Below are 17,673 nucleotides of genomic sequence, written 5' to 3'. Positions count from 1 at the left end.
TTTATTTTCATGTACATTTTGGGTGTTTCATTCAGTAAAAAACTGTAAAATTCCATTCTGTTTTTTGAGGTCAGTGTTGGCGCTAGGAAATTTCCAAATGGGGTCCCGGGGACCCCATCAAGTCATAAAAATGGGGTCCCACTTTTTTGCAACCGTTTTGAAAACAAAAGATGCATTTTAAATTAAACATTTCATGGGCAATCTGGTAAAACTGTCAGTTTGTTACATTTTCGTTGTTTTGCTTGATTGTAAAAGATGTGGTCTGAGAAGTAAAAGAGGAGCAACGTTCATATGTTGTTAATATTCAGTGTTTTATTGTTCATAGTTAATAGTGTAAATCCCACTTTCTTTATTTTCATGTACATTTTGAATGTTTCATTCAGTAAAAAACTGTTAAATTATTTTCTGTTTTAAAAAAGGATACATTTTAAATGATACATTTCATGGGCAATCTGGTATAACTGTCAGTTTGTTACATTTTCGTTGTTTTGCTTGATTGTAAAATATGTGGTCTGAGAAGTAAAAGAGGAGCAACGTTCATATGTTGTTAATATTCAGTGTTTTATTGTTCATAGTTAATATCATATGTCCCACTTTCTGTATTTACATGTACATTTTGAATGTTTCATTCAGTAAAAAACTGTTAAATTATTTTCTGTTTTAAAAAAGGATACATTTTAAATGATACATTTCATGGGCAATCTGGTATAACTGTCTGTTACATTTTCGTTGTTTTGCTTGATTGTAAAATGTGTGGTCTGAGAAGTAAAAGAGGAGCAACGTTCATATGTTGTTAATATTCAGTGTTTTATTGTTCATAGTTACTGTTGTATATCCCACCTTCTTTATTTTCATGTACATTTTGGGTGTTTCATTCAGTAAAAAACTGTACAATTCCATTCCGTTTTATTTTTAGGTCAGTGTTGGCGCTTGGAATTTTCCAAATGGGGTCCCGGAGACCCCATCAAGTCCTAAAAACGGGGTCCCACAGTAAATTATTGGGGTCCCACATCCTGTAACCGTTTTTAAAACAAATGATACTTTTCAAACGATACAGTTCATGGGCAATCCGGTAAAACTGTATGTTTGTTACATTTTTGTTGTTTTGCTTGATTGTAAAATATGTGGTCTGAGAAGTAAAAGAGGAGCAACATTCATATGTTGTTAATATTCAGTGTTTTATTGTTCATAATTGATATCATATGTCCCACTTTCTGTATTTTCATGTACATTTTGAATGTTTCATTCAGTAAAAAACTGTTACATTATTTTCTGTTTTAAAAAAGGATACATTTTAAATGATAAATTTCATGGGCAATCTGGTATAACTGTCAGTTTGTTACATTTTCGTTGTTTTGCTTGATTGTAAAAGATGTGGTCTGAGAAGTAAAAGAGGAGCAACGTTCATATGTTGTTAATATTCAGTGTTTTATTGTTCATAGTTAATATTGTAAATCACACTTTCTTTATTTTCATGTACATTTTGGGTGTTTCATTCAGTAAAAAACTGTAAAATTCCATTCTGTTTTTTGAGGTCAGTGTTGGCGCTAGGAAATTTCCAAATGGGGTCCCGGGGACCCCATCAAGTCATAAAAATGGGGTCCCACTTTTTTGCAACCGTTTTGAAAACAAAAGATGCATTTTAAATTAAACATTTCATGGGCAATCTGGTAAAACTGTCAGTTTGTTACATTTTCGTTGTTTTGCTTGATTGTAAAAGATGTGGTCTGAGAAGTAAAAGAGGAGCAACGTTCATATGTTGTTAATATTCAGTGTTTTATTGTTCATAGTTAATAGTGTAAATCCCACTTTCTTTATTTTCATGTACATTTTGAATGTTTCATTCAGTAAAAAACTGTTAAATTATTTTCTGTTTTAAAAAAGGATACATTTTAAATGATACATTTCATGGGCAATCTGGTATAACTGTCAGTTTGTTACATTTTCGTTGTTTTGCTTGATTGTAAAATATGTGGTCTGAGAAGTAAAAGAGGAGCAACGTTCATATGTTGTTAATATTCAGTGTTTTATTGTTCATAGTTAATATCATATGTCCCACTTTCTGTATTTACATGTACATTTTGAATGTTTCATTCAGTAAAAAACTGTTAAATTATTTTCTGTTTTAAAAAAGGATACATTTTAAATGATACATTTCATGGGCAATCTGGTATAACTGTCTGTTACATTTTCGTTGTTTTGCTTGATTGTAAAATGTGTGGTCTGAGAAGTAAAAGAGGAGCAACGTTCATATGTTGTTAATATTCAGTGTTTTATTGTTCATAGTTACTGTTGTATATCCCACCTTCTTTATTTTCATGTACATTTTGGGTGTTTCATTCAGTAAAAAACTGTACAATTCCATTCCGTTTTATTTTTAGGTCAGTGTTGGCGCTTGGAATTTTCCAAATGGGGTCCCGGAGACCCCATCAAGTCCTAAAAACGGGGTCCCACAGTAAATTATTGGGGTCCCACATCCTGTAACCGTTTTTAAAACAAATGATACTTTTCAAACGATACAGTTCATGGGCAATCCGGTAAAACTGTATGTTTGTTACATTTTTGTTGTTTTGCTTGATTGTAAAATATGTGGTCTGAGAAGTAAAAGAGGAGCAACGTTCATATGTTGTTAATATTCAGTGTTTTATTGTTCATAATTGATATCATATGTCCCACTTTCTGTATTTTCATGTACATTTTGAATGTTTCATTCAGTAAAAAACTGTTACATTATTTTCTGTTTTAAAAAAGGATACATTTTAAATGATACATTTCATGGGCAATCTGGTATAACTGTCAGTTTGTTACATTTTCGTTGTTTTGCTTGATTGTAAAAGATGTGGTCAGAGAAGTAAAAGAGGAGCAATGTTCATATGTTGTTAATATTCAGTGTTTTATTGTTCATAGTTAATATTAAAAATCCCATTTTTGTTTTCATGTACATTTTGGGTGTTTCATTCAGTAAAAAACTGTAAAATTCCATTCCGTTTTATTTTTAGGTCAGTGTTGGCGCTTGGAATTTTCCAAATGGGGTCCTGGGGACCCCATCAAGTCATAAAAATGGGGTCCCACTTTTTTGCAACCGTTTTGAAAACAAAAGATGGATTTTAAATGATACATTTCATGGGCAATCTGGTATAACTGTCAGTTTGTTACATTTTCTTTGTTTTGATTGATTGTAAAATATGTGGTCTGAGAAGTAAAAGAGGAACAACGTTCATATGTTGTTAATATTCAGTGTTTTATTGTTCATAGTTAATAGTGTAAATCCCACTTTCTTTATTTTCATGTACATTTTGAATGTTTCATTCAGTAAAAAACTGTTAAATTATTTTCTGTTTTAAAAAAGGATACATTTTAAATGATACATTTCATTGGCAATCTGGTAAAACTGTCAGTTTGTTACATTTTTGTTGTTTTGCTTGATTGTAAAAGATGTGGTCTGAGAAGTAAAAGAGGAGCAACGTTCATATGTTGTTAATATTCAGTGTTTTATTGTTCATAGTTAATATTAAAAATCCCATTTTTGTTTTCATATACATTTTGGGTGTTTCATTCAGTAAAAAACTGTAAAATTCCATTCCGTTTTATTTTTAGGTCAGTGTTGGCGCTTGGAATTTTCCAAATGGGGTCCTGGGGACCTCATCAAGTCCTATAAATGGGGTCCCACTGTGAATTTTTGGGGTCCCACTTTTTTTGTAACCGTTTTGAAAACAAATGATACATTTCATGGGAAATCTGGTAAAACTGTATGTTTGTTACATTTTCGTTGTTTTGCTTGATTGTAAAAAAGATGTGGTCAGAAGTAAAAGAGGAGCAACGTTCATATGTTGTTAATATTCAGTGTTTTATTGTTCATAGTTAATATTGTAAATCCCGCTGTCTTTATTTTTATGTACATTTTGGGTGTTTCATTCAGTAAAAATTGTAAAATTATTTTCTGTTTTTTTGAGGTCAGTGTTGGCACTAGGAATTTTCCAAAAGAGGTCCCAGGGACCCCATCAAGTCCCATAAATGGGGTCCTATAATACATTTTTGGGGGTCTCACTTTTTTGTACCCATTTTGAAAACAAATGATAAATTTCAAATGATACATTTCATGGGAAATCTGGTACAACTGTCAGTTTGTTACATTTTTGTTGTTTTGCTTGATTGTAAAATATTTGGTCTGAGAAGTAGAAGAGGAGCAACGTTCATATGTTGTTAATATTCAGTGTTTTATTGTTTTTAGTTAATATTATAAATCCCCCTGTCTTTATTTTCATGCACATTCTGGGTGTTTCATTCAGTAGAAAACTGTAAAATTCCATTCCGGTTTTTTTTTTAGGTCAGTGTTGGCGCTATGAATTTTCCAAGGGACCCAATAAGTCTTAAAAATGGGGTCCCACAGTACATTTTTGGGGTCCCACTTTTTTGTAACCGTTGTATCTCACATTCTATATTGTGTTTTGGAAAAAGGTTGTCATAAACTTTAAAAAACGAATACGAAAGAAAACATTTTTTGCATATGTACTTTAAATGTATTCAGTTATTAACATTCATTCACTTGCTTCTTTCCTTCTTGGATCTAAACTTTACCGCTGTCGGTGCTTTTTCTATATTTGTATTTACTAAGTTGTAAGTGTATTTATTTTATTTCAGTTTAAAAGTGTAAAAAAGTGTTTTGCTTCGGTCATGAAAAGATGATAATGGTGTACCAGGGCATACATACAAACAATAGTTTTTAATCATATTTGTTTTTATATTGTTTTTATTGGTTTTATTTTTTTTCATTTTTTGTTTTATTCAGTCATTGGTGGAGCATAATATTGTTTTTAACATGGCTGTGCAGCACTTTGGAAACGTTATTGTTGTTTAAATGTGCTATATAAATAAAGTGGATTGGATTGGATTAAGTTTAACGCTTAAATATCAACTTCAGATCTATCGGTCAAGTCAAATTTTTGTTTTGTTTTTTGTTTTCTGCCCTTTTTGTCAAAGAAAATTATGATTCTTTTTTAATGGGAAACACAAAATATGAAAAATCTTCCACAAACAAAATATTTTTCAAAGGGGAATATTTGATGTGAAGTAATGGGAGCCTTGGATAGGTCAATAATTCATGACATTTGATTTTGATTCAGTATTATGTTTTGAGCAATGATCAAAGAAGTGAGACCAGGATGCAGAGATGGGAGGCAACGTTGAATAACCAAAAGCGACAAAATTTAAGGAGTCCAAAAAGTGTAACAAAAGGCGATGGGGCAGAAGTGCACACCATGAATACACAAACAAAAACAGGTTCCCCAGTGGTCGGCAGAGAAAAAGGCCAGCACAGCAAAAAAGTCCAACACAGAATCCTTGTTACCTCAAGGAGGCTAGCAAGCAAACACAAAGAGGTGAGGGATTACAACAATAAGGAGAGACAACATACCAGGACTGACGAAGTGAAGCAGGCGCACGCACGTGGGAGGTTCAGGAGACAACAACCGGCAAGACCAAGCTGTCAGTGACGAGCTTAAATACACCGAGGTTGAAATTGGTTGCAGGTGTGCCTTAGTGTCCGCCCCTCGCTGGGGACTAATGAGCTGAAGGAAACAGACATCACAATAAAAATGTTTTTTTTTTCTTTTAAATAAAACAGTTTTGTTTTATTAGTTAACATATACCTCCTTTTTAGACCAGTTGATCTGCCGCTTCTTTTCTTTCTCCTATGTCCCCCCCTCCCTTGTGGAGGGGGTCCGGTCCGATGACCATGGATGAAGTACTGGCTGTCCAGAGTCGAGACCCAGGATGGACCGCTCGTCGGGACCCAGGATGGACCGCTCGCCTGTATCGGTTGGGGACATCTCTACGCTGTTGATCCGCTTGAGATGGTTTCCTGTGGACGGGACTCTCACTGCTGTCTTGGAGCCACTATGGATTGAACTTTCACAGTATCATGTTAGACCCGCTCGACATCCATTGCTTTCGGTCCCCTAGAGGGGGGGGGGGGGGGTTGCCCACATCTGAGGTCCTCTCCAAGGTTTCTCATAGTCAGCATTGTCACTGGCGTCCCACTGGATGTGAATTCTCCCTGCCCACTGGGTGTGAGTTTTCCTTGCCCTTTTGTGGGTTCTTCCGAGGATGTTGTAGTCGTAATGATTTGTGCAGTCCTTTGAGACATTTGTGATTTGGGGCTATATAAATAAACATTGATTGATTGATTGATTGATCGTGACAGTTTATACAGCGGAACCTCGATTTATGAACTTAATTGTTCCTTGAACAACCGGGCAGTAAAAAAAAATTTTAGGGACGGCGTGGCCGTGCGCAACCCGAGCGTCCCTGGTTCAAATCCCACCTAGTACCAACCTCGTCACGTCCGTTGTGTCCTGAGCAAGACACTTCACCCTTGCTCCTGATGGGTGCTGGTTGGCGCCTTGCATGGCAGCTCCCTCCATCAGTGTGTGAATGTGTGTGTGAATGGGTAAATGTGGAAGTAGTGTCAAAGCGCTTTGAGTACCTTGAAGGTAGAAAAGCGCTATACAAGTACAACCCATTTATCATTTTTTAAAAATGGGCTTCAGAATTCCACGTTCTTTCAATCAATCAATCAATCAATCAATCAATGTTTACTTATATAGCCCTAAATCACTAGTGTCTCAAAGGGCTGCACAAACCACCACGACATCCTCGGTAGGCCCACATAAGGGCAAGGAAAACTCACACCCAGTGGGACGTCGGTGACAATAATGACTATGAGAACCTTGGAGAGGAGGAAAGCAATGGATGTCGATCGGGTCTAACATGATACTGTGAAAGTTCAATCCACAATGGATCCAACACAGTCGCGAGAGTCCAGTCCAAAGCGGATCCAACACAGCAGCGAGAGTCCCGTTCACAGCGGAGCCAGCAGGAAACCATCCCAAGCGGAGGCGGATCAGCAGCGCAGAGATGTCCCCAGCCGATACACAGGCAAGCAGTACATGGCCACCGGATCGGACCGGACCCCCTCCACAGGGGAGAGTGGGACATAGAAGAAAAAGAAAAGAAACAGCAGATCAACTGGTCTAAAAAGGGAGTCTATTTAAAGGCTAGAGTATACAAATGAGTTTTAAGGTTTCTGATTTCAATGTGTAAAAAACACACCAAAAGTGCATCAGCGCCAAAACTGCGTCTTGTTTCTGGCGGACAATCCAGAGGACGTTCTTGACAAAGTGTTCTTGTTCGCCATCCATCAGGTCTGAGCAACATCATCGGCATCATCGTGTACATCTCCAGCAACGCGGGAGACCCCAACGACAAGCGGGACGACGACAGGAAGTACACCTACTCCTACGGCTGGTCCTTCTACTTCGGCGCCCTCTCCTTCATCGTGGCCGAAACGGTGGCCGTCCTGGCCATCAACATCTACATTGAGAAAAACAAGGAAGTCCGCTGGAGGGCGCGGCGCGACTTCGTCCGCTCCCTCTCGTCCTCGTCGCCGTACTCCAGGATCCCCAGTTTCCGCTACCGCCGGCGGACCTCGCACGCCAGCTCTCACTCCACAGAGGGCTCGCGGGAGAACTCTCCCGTGGTCGGCCTGAAGCGGGCGCCGTCCTCCGGCAGGCCCTTGGACGAGCTGTCCATGTACGCGCTGGCCAGGGACGGCGTGACGGAGAACGCCTACAGTCCGGAGCACGAGGCGGCCGCGGAGTTCCTACAGGTGCACAACTGTTTCTCCAACGACTTGAAGGACGGGGTGAACCGCAGGACCACGCCGGTGTGAGTCGTGCCGTGAAGCCGGGTCTCCCTTTTGAAACGGACGATCCCTTGCTTCATTTTTTGTGTACCCGCTTGTAGAGATCGTGGCTGCTGCTGAAGAGTCGTGTGCGCCGTAGCCAACGTGAAGTCAGTGTTAGCGTCGTGGAGCTGGCAACGGGATGCCAGATGCTGTTTATCACGCAGTATTGGTCAGTATTCCACCTGTATATGACTTAACAAGGTGCTATGTTCTACTATCAAGTGTTCTATTTGTGTGATGCTTTGAATTGTGGAGCTCACTCCAGAGTCCACGTTTCGATTAAGAGTGTGACCAACTACAGATGAGACATCCCACGCCAGCTATGTGAACCACTACCCTACCTGTGGCCCAAACGGTGGTACAAAATACAAACCCCGTTTCCATATGAGTTGGGAAATTGTGTTAGATGTAAATATAAACAGAATACAATGATTTGCAAATCCTTTTCAACCCATATTCAGTTGAATGCACTTCAAAGACAAGATATTTGATGTTCAAACTCATAAACTTTTTCGCAAGTAATAATCAACTTAGAATTTCATGGCTGCAACACGTGCCAAAGTAGTTGGGAAAGGGCATGTTCACCACTGTGTCACATCACCTTTTCTTTTAACAACACTTAATAAACGTTTGGGAACTGAGGAAAGTAATTGTTGAAGCTTTGAAAGTGGAATTTTTTCCCATTCTTGTTTTATGTAGAGCTTCAGTCGTTCAACAATCCGGGGTCTCCGCTGTCGTATTTTACGCTTCATAAAGCGCCACACATTTTCGATGGGAGACAGGTCTGGACTGCAGGCGGGCCAGGAAAGTACCCGCACGCTGTTGTAACATGTGTTGAATGCGGCTTGGTATTGTCTTGCTGAAATAAGCAGGGGGGACCATGAAAAAGACGCCGCTTAGATGGCAGCATATGTTGTTCCAAAACCTGTATGTAACTTTCAGCATTAATGGTGCCTTCACAGATGTGTAAGTTACCCATGCCTTGGGCACTAATGCACCCCCATACCATCACAGATGCTGGCTTTTCAACTTTGGGTCGGTAACAGTCTGGATGGTTCGCTTCCCCTTTGGTCCGGATGACACGATGTCAAATATTTCCAAAAACAATTTGAAATGTGGACTCATCAGACCACAGAACCGTTTTCCACTTTGCATCAGTCCATCTTAGATGATCTCGGGCCCAGAGAAGCCGGCGGCGTTTCTGGATGTTGTTGATAAATCACGCAGTATTGGGCAGTATTCCACCTGTATATGACTTAACAAGGTGCTATGTTCTACTATCAAGTGTTCTATTTGTGTGATGCTTTGAATTGTGGAGCTCACTCCAGAGTCCACGTTTCGATTAAGAGTGTGACCAACTACAGATGAGACATCCCACGCCAGCTATGTGAACCACTACCCTACCTGTGGCCCAAACGGCGGTACAAAATACACACCCCGTTTCCATATGAGTTGGGAAATTGTGTTAGATGTAAATATAAACAGAATACAATGATTTGCAAATCCTTTTCAACCCATATTCAGTTGAATGCACTTCCAAGACAAGATATTTGATGTTCAAACTCATAAACTTTTTCGCAAATAATAATCAACTTAGAATTTCATGGCTGCAGCACGTGCCAAAGTAGTTGGGAAAGGGCATGTTCACCACGGTGTTACATCACCTTTTCTTTTAACAACACTTAATAAACGTTTGGGAACTGAGGAAAGTAATTGTTGAAGCTTTGAAAGTGGAATTCTTTCCCATTCTTGTTTTATGTAGAGCTTCAGTCGTTCAACAGTCCCGGGTCTCCAATGTCGTATTTTACGCTTCATAATGCGCCACACATTTTCGATGGGAGACAGGTCTGGACTGCAGGCGGGCCAGGAAAGTACCCACACGCTGTTGTAACATGTGTTGAATGCGGCTTGGTATTGTCTTGCTGAAATAAGCAGGGGGGACCATGAAAAAGACGCCGCTTAGATGGCAGCATATGTTGTTCCAAAACCTGTATGTAACTTTCAGCATTAATGGTGCCTTCACAGATGTGTAAGTTACCCATGCCTTGGGCACTAAGGCACCCCCATACCATCACAGATACTGGCTTTTCAACTTTGGGTCGGTAACAGTCTGGATGGTTCGCTTCCCCTTTGGTCCGGATGACACGATGTCAAATATTTCCAAAAACAATTTGAAATGTGGACTCATCAGACCACAGAACCGTTTTCCACTTTGCATCAGTCTATCTTAGATGATCTCGGGCCCAGAGAAGCCGGCGGCGTTTCTGGATGTTGTTGATAAATCACGCAGTATTGGGCAGTATTCCACCTGTATATGACTTAACAAGGTGCTATGTTCTACTATCAAGTGTTCTATTTGTGTGATGCTTTGAATTGTGGAGCTCACTCCAGAGTCCACGTTTCGATTAAGAGTGTGACCAACTACAGATGAGACATCCCACGCCAGCTATGTGAACCACTACCCTACCTGTGGCCCAAACGGTGGTACAAAATACAAACCCCGTTTCCATATGAGTTGGGAAATTGTGTTAGATGTAAATATAAACAGAATACAAAGATTTGCAAATCCTTTTCAACCCATATTCAGTTGAATGCACTTCAAAGACAAGATATTTGATGTTCAAACTCATAAACTTTTTTGCAAATAATAATTAACTTAGAATTTCATGGCTGCAGCACGTGCCAAAGTAGTTGGGAAAGGGCATGTTCACCACTGTGTTACATCACCTTTTCTTTTAACAACACTTAATAAACGTTTGGGAACTGAGGAAAGTAATTGTTGAAGCTTTGAAAGTGGAATTTTTTCCCATTCTTGTTTTATGTAGAGCTTCAGTCCTTCAACAGTCCGGGGTCTCCAATGTCGTATTTTACGCTTCATAATGCGCCACGAATTTTCGATGGGAGACAGGTCTGGACTGCAGGCAGGCCAGGAAAGTACCCGCACGCTGTTGTAACATGTGTTGAATGCGGCTTGGTATTGTCTTGCTGAAATAAGCAGGGGGGACCATGAAAAAGACGCCGCTTAGATGGCAGCATATGTTGTTCCAAAACCTGTATGTACCTTTCAGCATTAATGGTGCCTTCACAGATGTGTAAGTTACCCATGCCTTGGGCACTAATGCACCCCCATACCATCACAGATGCTGGCTTTTCAACTTTGGGTCGGCAACAGTCTGGATGGTTCGCTTCCCCTTTGGTCCGGATGACACGATGTCAAATATTTCCAAAAACAATTTGAAATGTGGACTCATCAGACCACAGAACCGTTTTCCACTTTGCATCAGTCCATCTTAGATGATCTCGGGCCCAGAGAAGCCGGCGGCGTTTCTGGATGTTGTTGATAAATCACGCAGTATTGGGCAGTATTCCACCTGTATATGACTTAACAAGGTGCTATGTTCTACTATCAAGTGTTCTATTTGTGTGATGCTTTGAATTGTGGAGCTCACTCCAGAGTCCACGTTTCGATTAAGAGTGTGACCAACTACAGATGAGACATCCCACGCCAGCTATGTGAACCACTACCCTACCCGTGGCCCAAACGGTGGTACAAAATACACACCCCGTTTCCATATGAGTTGGGAAATTGTGTTAGATGTAAATATAAACAGAATACAATGATTTGCAAATCCTTTTCAACCCATATTCAGTTGAATGCACTTCAAAGACAAGATATTTGATGTTCAAACTCATAAACTTTTTCGCAAATAATAATCAACTTAGAATTTCATGGCTGCAGCACGTGCCAAAGTAGTTGGGAAAGGGCATGTTCACCACTGTGTCACATCACCTTTTCTTTTAACAACACTTAATAAACGTTTGGGAACTGAGGAAAGTAATTGTTGAAGCTTTGAAAGTGGAATTTTTTCCCATTCTTGTTTTATGTAGAGCTTCAGTCGTTCAACAATCCGGGGTCTCCAATGTCGTATTTTACGCTTCATAATGCGCCACACATTTTCGATGGGAGACAGGTCTGGACTGCAGGCGGGCCAGGAAAGTACCCGCACGCTGTTGTAACATGTGTTGAATGCGGCTTGGTATTGTCTTGCTGAAATAAGCAGGGGCCACCATGAAAAAGACGCCGCTTAGATGGCAGCATATGTTGTTCCAAAACCTGCATGTAACTTTCAGCATTAATGGTGCCTTCACAGATGTGTAAGTTACCCATGACTTGGGCACTAATGCACCCCCATACCATCACAGATGCTGGCTTTTCAACTTTGGGTCGGTAACAGTCTGGATGGTTCGCTTTCCCTTTGGTCCGGATGACACAATGTCAAATATTTCCAAAAACAATTTGAAATGTGGACTCATCAGACCACAGAACCGTTTTCCACTTTGCATCAGTCCATCTTAGATGATCTCGGGCCCAGAGAAGCCGGCGGCGTTTCTGGATGTTGTTGATAAATCACGCAGTATTGGGCAGTATTCCACCTGTATATGACTTAACAAGGTGCTATGTTCTACTATCAAGTGTTCTATTTGTGTGATGCTTTGAATTGTGGAGCTCACTCCAGAGTCCACGTTTCGATTAAGAGTGTGACCAACTACAGATGAGACATCCCACGCCAGCTATGTGAACCACTACCCTACCTGTGGCCCAAACGGTGGTACAAAATACACACCCCGTTTCCATATGAGTTGGGAGATTGTGTTAGATGTAAATATAAACAGAATACAATGATTTGCAAATCCTTTTCAACCCATATTCAGTTGAATGCACTTCAAAGACAACATATTTGATGTTCAAACTCATAAACTTTTTCGCAAATAATAATCAACTTAGAATTTCATGGCTGCAGCACGTGCCAAAGTAGTTGGGAAAGGGCATGTTCACCACTGTGTTACATCACCTTTTCTTTTAACAACACTCAATAAACGTTTGGGAACTGAGGAAACTAATTGTTGAAGCTTTGAAAGTGGAATTTTTTCCCATTCTTGTTTTATGTAGAGCTTCAGTCCTTCAACAATCCGGAGTCTCCAATGTCGTATTTTACGCTTCATAATGCGCCACGAATTTTTGATGGGAGACAGGTCTGGACTGCAGGCGGGCCAGGAAAGTACCCGCACGCTGTTGTAACATGTGTTGAATGCGGCTTGGTATTGTCTTGCTGAAATAAGCAGGGGCGACCATGAAAAAGACGGCGCTTAGATGGCAGCATATGTTGTTCCAAAACCTGTATGTAACTTTCAGCATTAATGGTGCCTTCACAGATGTGTAAGCTACCCATGCCTTGGGCACTAATGCACCCCCATACCATCACAGATGCTGGCTTTTCAACTTTGGGTCGGTAACAGTCTGGATGGTTCGCTTCCCCTTTGGTCCGGATGACACGATGTCAAATATTTCCAAAAACAATTTGAAATGTGGACTCATCAGACCACAGAACCGTTTTCCACTTTGCATCAGTCCATCTTAGATGATCTCGGGCCCAGAGAAGCCGGCGGCGTTTCTGGATGTTGTTGATAAATCACGCAGTATTGGGCAGTATTCCACCTGTATATGACTTAACAAGGTGCTATGTTCTACTATCAAGTGTTCTATTTGTGTGATGCTTTGAATTGTGGAGCTCACTCCAGAGTCCACGTTTCGATTAAGAGTGTGACCAACTACAGATGAGACATCCCACGCCAGCTATGTGAACCACTACCCTACCTGTGGCCCAAACGGTGGTACAAAATACAAACCCCGTTTCCATATGAGTTGGGAAATTGTGTTAGATGTAAATATAAACGGAATACAATGATTTGCAAATCCTTTTCAACCCATATTCAGTTGAATGCACTTCAAAGACAAGATATTTGATGTTCAAACTCATAAACTTTTTCGCAAATAATAATTAACTTAGAATTTCATGGCTGCAACACGTGCCAAAGTAGTTGGGAAAGGGCATGTTCACCACTGTGTTACATCACCTTTTCTTTTAACAACACTCAATAAACGTTTGGGAACTGAGGAAACTAATTGTTGAAGCTTTGAAAGTGGAATTCTTTCCCACTCTTGTTTTATGTAGAGCTTCAGTCGTTCAACAGTCAGGGGTCTCCGCTGTCGTATTTTACGCTTCATAATGCGCCACACATTTTCGATGGGAGACAGGTCTGGACTGCAGGCGGGCCAGGAAAGTACCCGCACGCTGTTGTAACATGTGTTGAATGCGGCTTGGTATTGTCTTGTTGAAATAAGCAGGGGCCACCATGAAAAAGACGCCGCTTAGATGGCAGCATATGTTGTTCCAAAACCTGTATGTATCCATCCATCCATTTTCTACCGCTTATTCCCTTTCGGGGTCGCGGGGGGCGCTGGCGCCTATCTCAGCTACAATCGGGCGGAAGGCGGGGTACACCCTGGACAAGTCGCCACCTCATCACAGGGCTAACACAGATAGACAGACAACATTCACATTCACACACTAGGGCCAATTTAGTGTTGCCAATCAACCTATCCCCAGGTGCATGTCTTTGGAAGTGGGAGGAAGCCGGAGTACCCGGAGGGAACCCACGCATTCACGGGGAGAACATGCAAACTCCACACAGAAAGATCCCGAGCCTGGATTTGAACCCAGGACTGCAGGACCTTCGTATTGTGAGGCAGACGCACTAACCCCTCTGCCACCGTGAAGCCACCTGTATGTACCTTTCAGCATTAATGGTGCCTTCACAGATGTGTAAGTTACCCATGCCTTGGGCACTAATGCACCCCCATACCATCACAGATGCTGGCTTTTGAACTTTGGGTCGGTAACAGTCTGGATGGTTCGCTTCCCTTTTGGTCCGGATGACACGATGTCAAATATTTCCAAAAACAATTTGAAATGTGGACTCATCAGACCACAGAACCGTTTTCCACTTTGCATCAGTCCATCTTAGATGATCTCGGGCCCAGAGAAGCCGGCGGCGTTTCTGGATGTTGTTGATAAATCGCTTTCGCTTTGCATAGTAGAGCTTTAACTTGCACTTACAGATGTAGCGACGAACTGCATTTAGTGTCAGTGGTTTTCTGAAGTGTTCCTGAGCCCATGTGGTGATATCCTTTAGAGATTGATGTCGGTTTTTGATACAGTGCCGTCTGAGGGATCAATGTTGGTTTCCGGCCATGCCGCTTACGTGGAGTGATTTCTCCAGATTCTCTGAACCTTTTGATGATATTAATCAGTTTGAACATCAAATATGTTGTCTTTGTAGCACATTCAACTGAATATGGGTTGAAAATGATTTGCAAATCATTGCATTCCGTTTATATTTACATCTAACACAATTTCCCAACTCATATGGAATAGAGGTTTGTAGATATGCTTTTGTATTCTTCATACTGTCAACACATATCACACAGAACTGAATTGTTTAATATTTATAGCAGGAGTCTTCCATTTTTTCCAGGCCAAGGGCCCTCAAACTGAGGGGAAAATGGACCGGGAACCCCCTTCTTATATAGCCGGTCTGAAATTGTACAAAACCCAAAACCAGTGAAGTTGGCACGTTTTGTAATTCGTAAATAAGGTGGCGGCTTGTCAAGGTTGTACCCCGCCTTCCGCCCTGATTGTAGGTGAGAACAGAGTACAATGATCTGCAAATCCTTTTCCTCTCCCGGGCAGAAGGGCGACACGGCAGTGCGGCTGGATTGAAAGAGCGGAGTGTCGGACAAAAAGTTGCTTTATCACAAGCAAGTGTCATTATACAGGACCGCAGTACCTGGAGGAGGTCAAGACAAAAAAAAATGAGGCTCTCCTAAATTGGAGGGGCCAAACCACAGTCTTTTTTTCCTTCTTTCTCTGTCTGGGTGTGTGTTAGTTCAAGAGCGTACAACCTGACTATGTAAGGAGATGTTCATGTGTAAGTGACTTTAATGTTGATGTGAAGATAGACAAGGAGTCTCTCCTCCAGGATAGAGCTATCACTTTTGCATTCCGAAGTCTGAATGTATTCAGCCAGTCAACATGCCAATGTCCAACTAAGGCTTCTAAATTTGTTATGGACTAGTTATTTACTTAAACCCGATGGTTCGCTTTCTCCAAGTTGAATATAAACATTCACCATATGCAGAACATAATATGAGTTCATTAATTCACTTCAGGAGTTAAGCTACCGCCAAGATACTGGAAAATATAGTTAAGCCACGTGGCTAAGCTACATGTAGAACCACTACACTATAAATCATTATTATATAAACTGCAGACTAACTCAGTACCAAACTGAACTGTGGGTCTTAGTTGGCTTAGTGGTTTACGTAGCAGACTTTATGGACCCTTCATATTTTTTTTTTTTTACATTGGGGGCCACTGGAAGGGTAGTAGTTCACATAGTTGTCTTTCATGCAGTTTGTATGAATAATTTGCCATCACAGAGAAAAAGATCTAATGTTATTTCTTTGCAACAAAATATTCACTTCTATTAAGTTGGTCTTTAGTGTAAAAGGTTTCGTCCCTTCAGTCCTTCTGGAATAAAAATTTTCTTCTCTGACTCGATTAATCACACGATGGAAAAATGCCACCTCAGCACAATGACTCCTTCACCTTTCAGAGAGTGACCAGGGCCAGAATATTATACAGAATAATACATATATTCAAATACATATCAATTTAATGGAGTATCTGTAAATAAAAATGTTTAAAAATGTATTTATACCAATAACAGCCTCCTCTGTAATGAACACCTTACCAAAAACAGAAGCCTGTCTTGTCTTGAGTTAAATGTTTTTTTTATAAGATTAAAAATAAATAATGTACACAAAGTAATGTTTTGAGTTGGACGTATTATAATATGTGTCCTTTAAGAAAAATAAATGGGGCTGTATTTAATTTAGTTGTAACCTCAACTGTTTATCTGTTTTTTTTTTTACATATTTTTATGAAGTGTAATAGATTCCACCTTGCCTGTCCATTCCGTCTCTTGTCCATCAATATTTAATCTTTCATCATTGCACCTTGGCGGGGGGGCGGGGGGCATTGTATACAGTAGTTGTTCATCAAGTAAAATAACATAATACTTCAATAAATCTGCTTTAAAAAAAGACATGGTCTGCTGTTATTTTCAATTGTCGTACAATAAATGAAAAGAAATGCTTACCATTGGATAATGGCAAAATCATCCTCAAAATGGGAGGACATTCAACGCGAGGAAGTAAGAACACCAGAAAGAATGCGAACAAGAGACAACGAGAAGGTTGACAAGAAGCCTAAAACAAAAATCCAAACAGGAAATCTAAAATCAGCCATTTCAGATCATTGCAAAAATAAATAACCACATCATGGACCGGGACAACGGCAAAATCATCGGCACAGAAAGTTAAAAATTCAAACGATGGATTGAAGAGGCGATCAAACCAAGGAAGCGGCCCAAAGAAACCATCGATCGGGATGAGGGAGCATACCTGGGACTCCCTCTTCCATCAACCATCAAGCGGCGGGGGAGGGGATGGGGGGTGGGGGGGTGGATGGGGGAGAACACATTTCTGGTAAGGTTATGACCTCTTTCTTTTTTGTTTCAGGTTTTTCTTTGGGTTTTTTCTTTGTTCTGTCTTCCTTGTTACTTACTACAATTACATATTGTTCCCCTTTTTCGGTGGCCCATGTTAGATAATGGCAAAATCATCATTAAAATCGGAGAAACAGGGAGGACATTCAACGCAAGGAAGAAAAAACACCAGAAAGAATGCGAACAAGAGACAACGAGAAGGTTGACGAGAAGCCTAAAACAAAAATCCGAACAGGAAATCTCAAATCAGCCATTTCAGATCATTGCAAAAATAAATAACCACATCATGGACCGGGACAACGGCAAAATCATCGGCACAGAAAGTTACAAATTCAAACGATGAATTAAGGAGGCGATTGAACCAAGGAAGCGGCTCAAGGAAACCATCGATCGGGATGAGGGAGCATACCTGGGACTCCCTCTTCCATCAACCATCAAGCGGCGGGGGAGGGGATGGG

The 17,673-nt window shown here is 40.6% G+C and overlaps 2 protein-coding genes across 2 annotated transcripts in view; one reads left to right on the top strand and one right to left on the bottom strand.

Moving 5' to 3' along the window:
- cacng4b (calcium channel, voltage-dependent, gamma subunit 4b) overlaps positions 1–16,670 on the top strand; it is a 100,228-nt gene extending 83,558 nt beyond the window's left edge. Inside the window, exon 4 of the mRNA XM_061885085.1 lies at positions 7,203–16,670. Within this exon, the coding sequence (XP_061741069.1) occupies positions 7,203–7,729 (527 nt within the window). The 3' untranslated portion in view covers positions 7,730–16,670. The remainder of the gene's footprint in view (positions 1–7,202) is intronic.
- zgc:161969 (uncharacterized protein LOC569044 homolog) overlaps positions 1–17,673 on the bottom strand; it is a 151,570-nt gene that overhangs the window by 103,799 nt on the left and 30,098 nt on the right. The gene's annotated exons all lie outside the window — the stretch shown is intronic.

Source organism: Nerophis ophidion, linkage group LG23 (genome assembly GCF_033978795.1).
Source record: "Nerophis ophidion isolate RoL-2023_Sa linkage group LG23, RoL_Noph_v1.0, whole genome shotgun sequence".
Classification (NCBI taxonomy): Eukaryota; Metazoa; Chordata; class Actinopteri; order Syngnathiformes; family Syngnathidae; genus Nerophis; species Nerophis ophidion.
The sequence above is the reverse complement of the archived record's forward strand: the minus strand, read 5'-3'. Positions and strand labels throughout refer to the sequence as shown.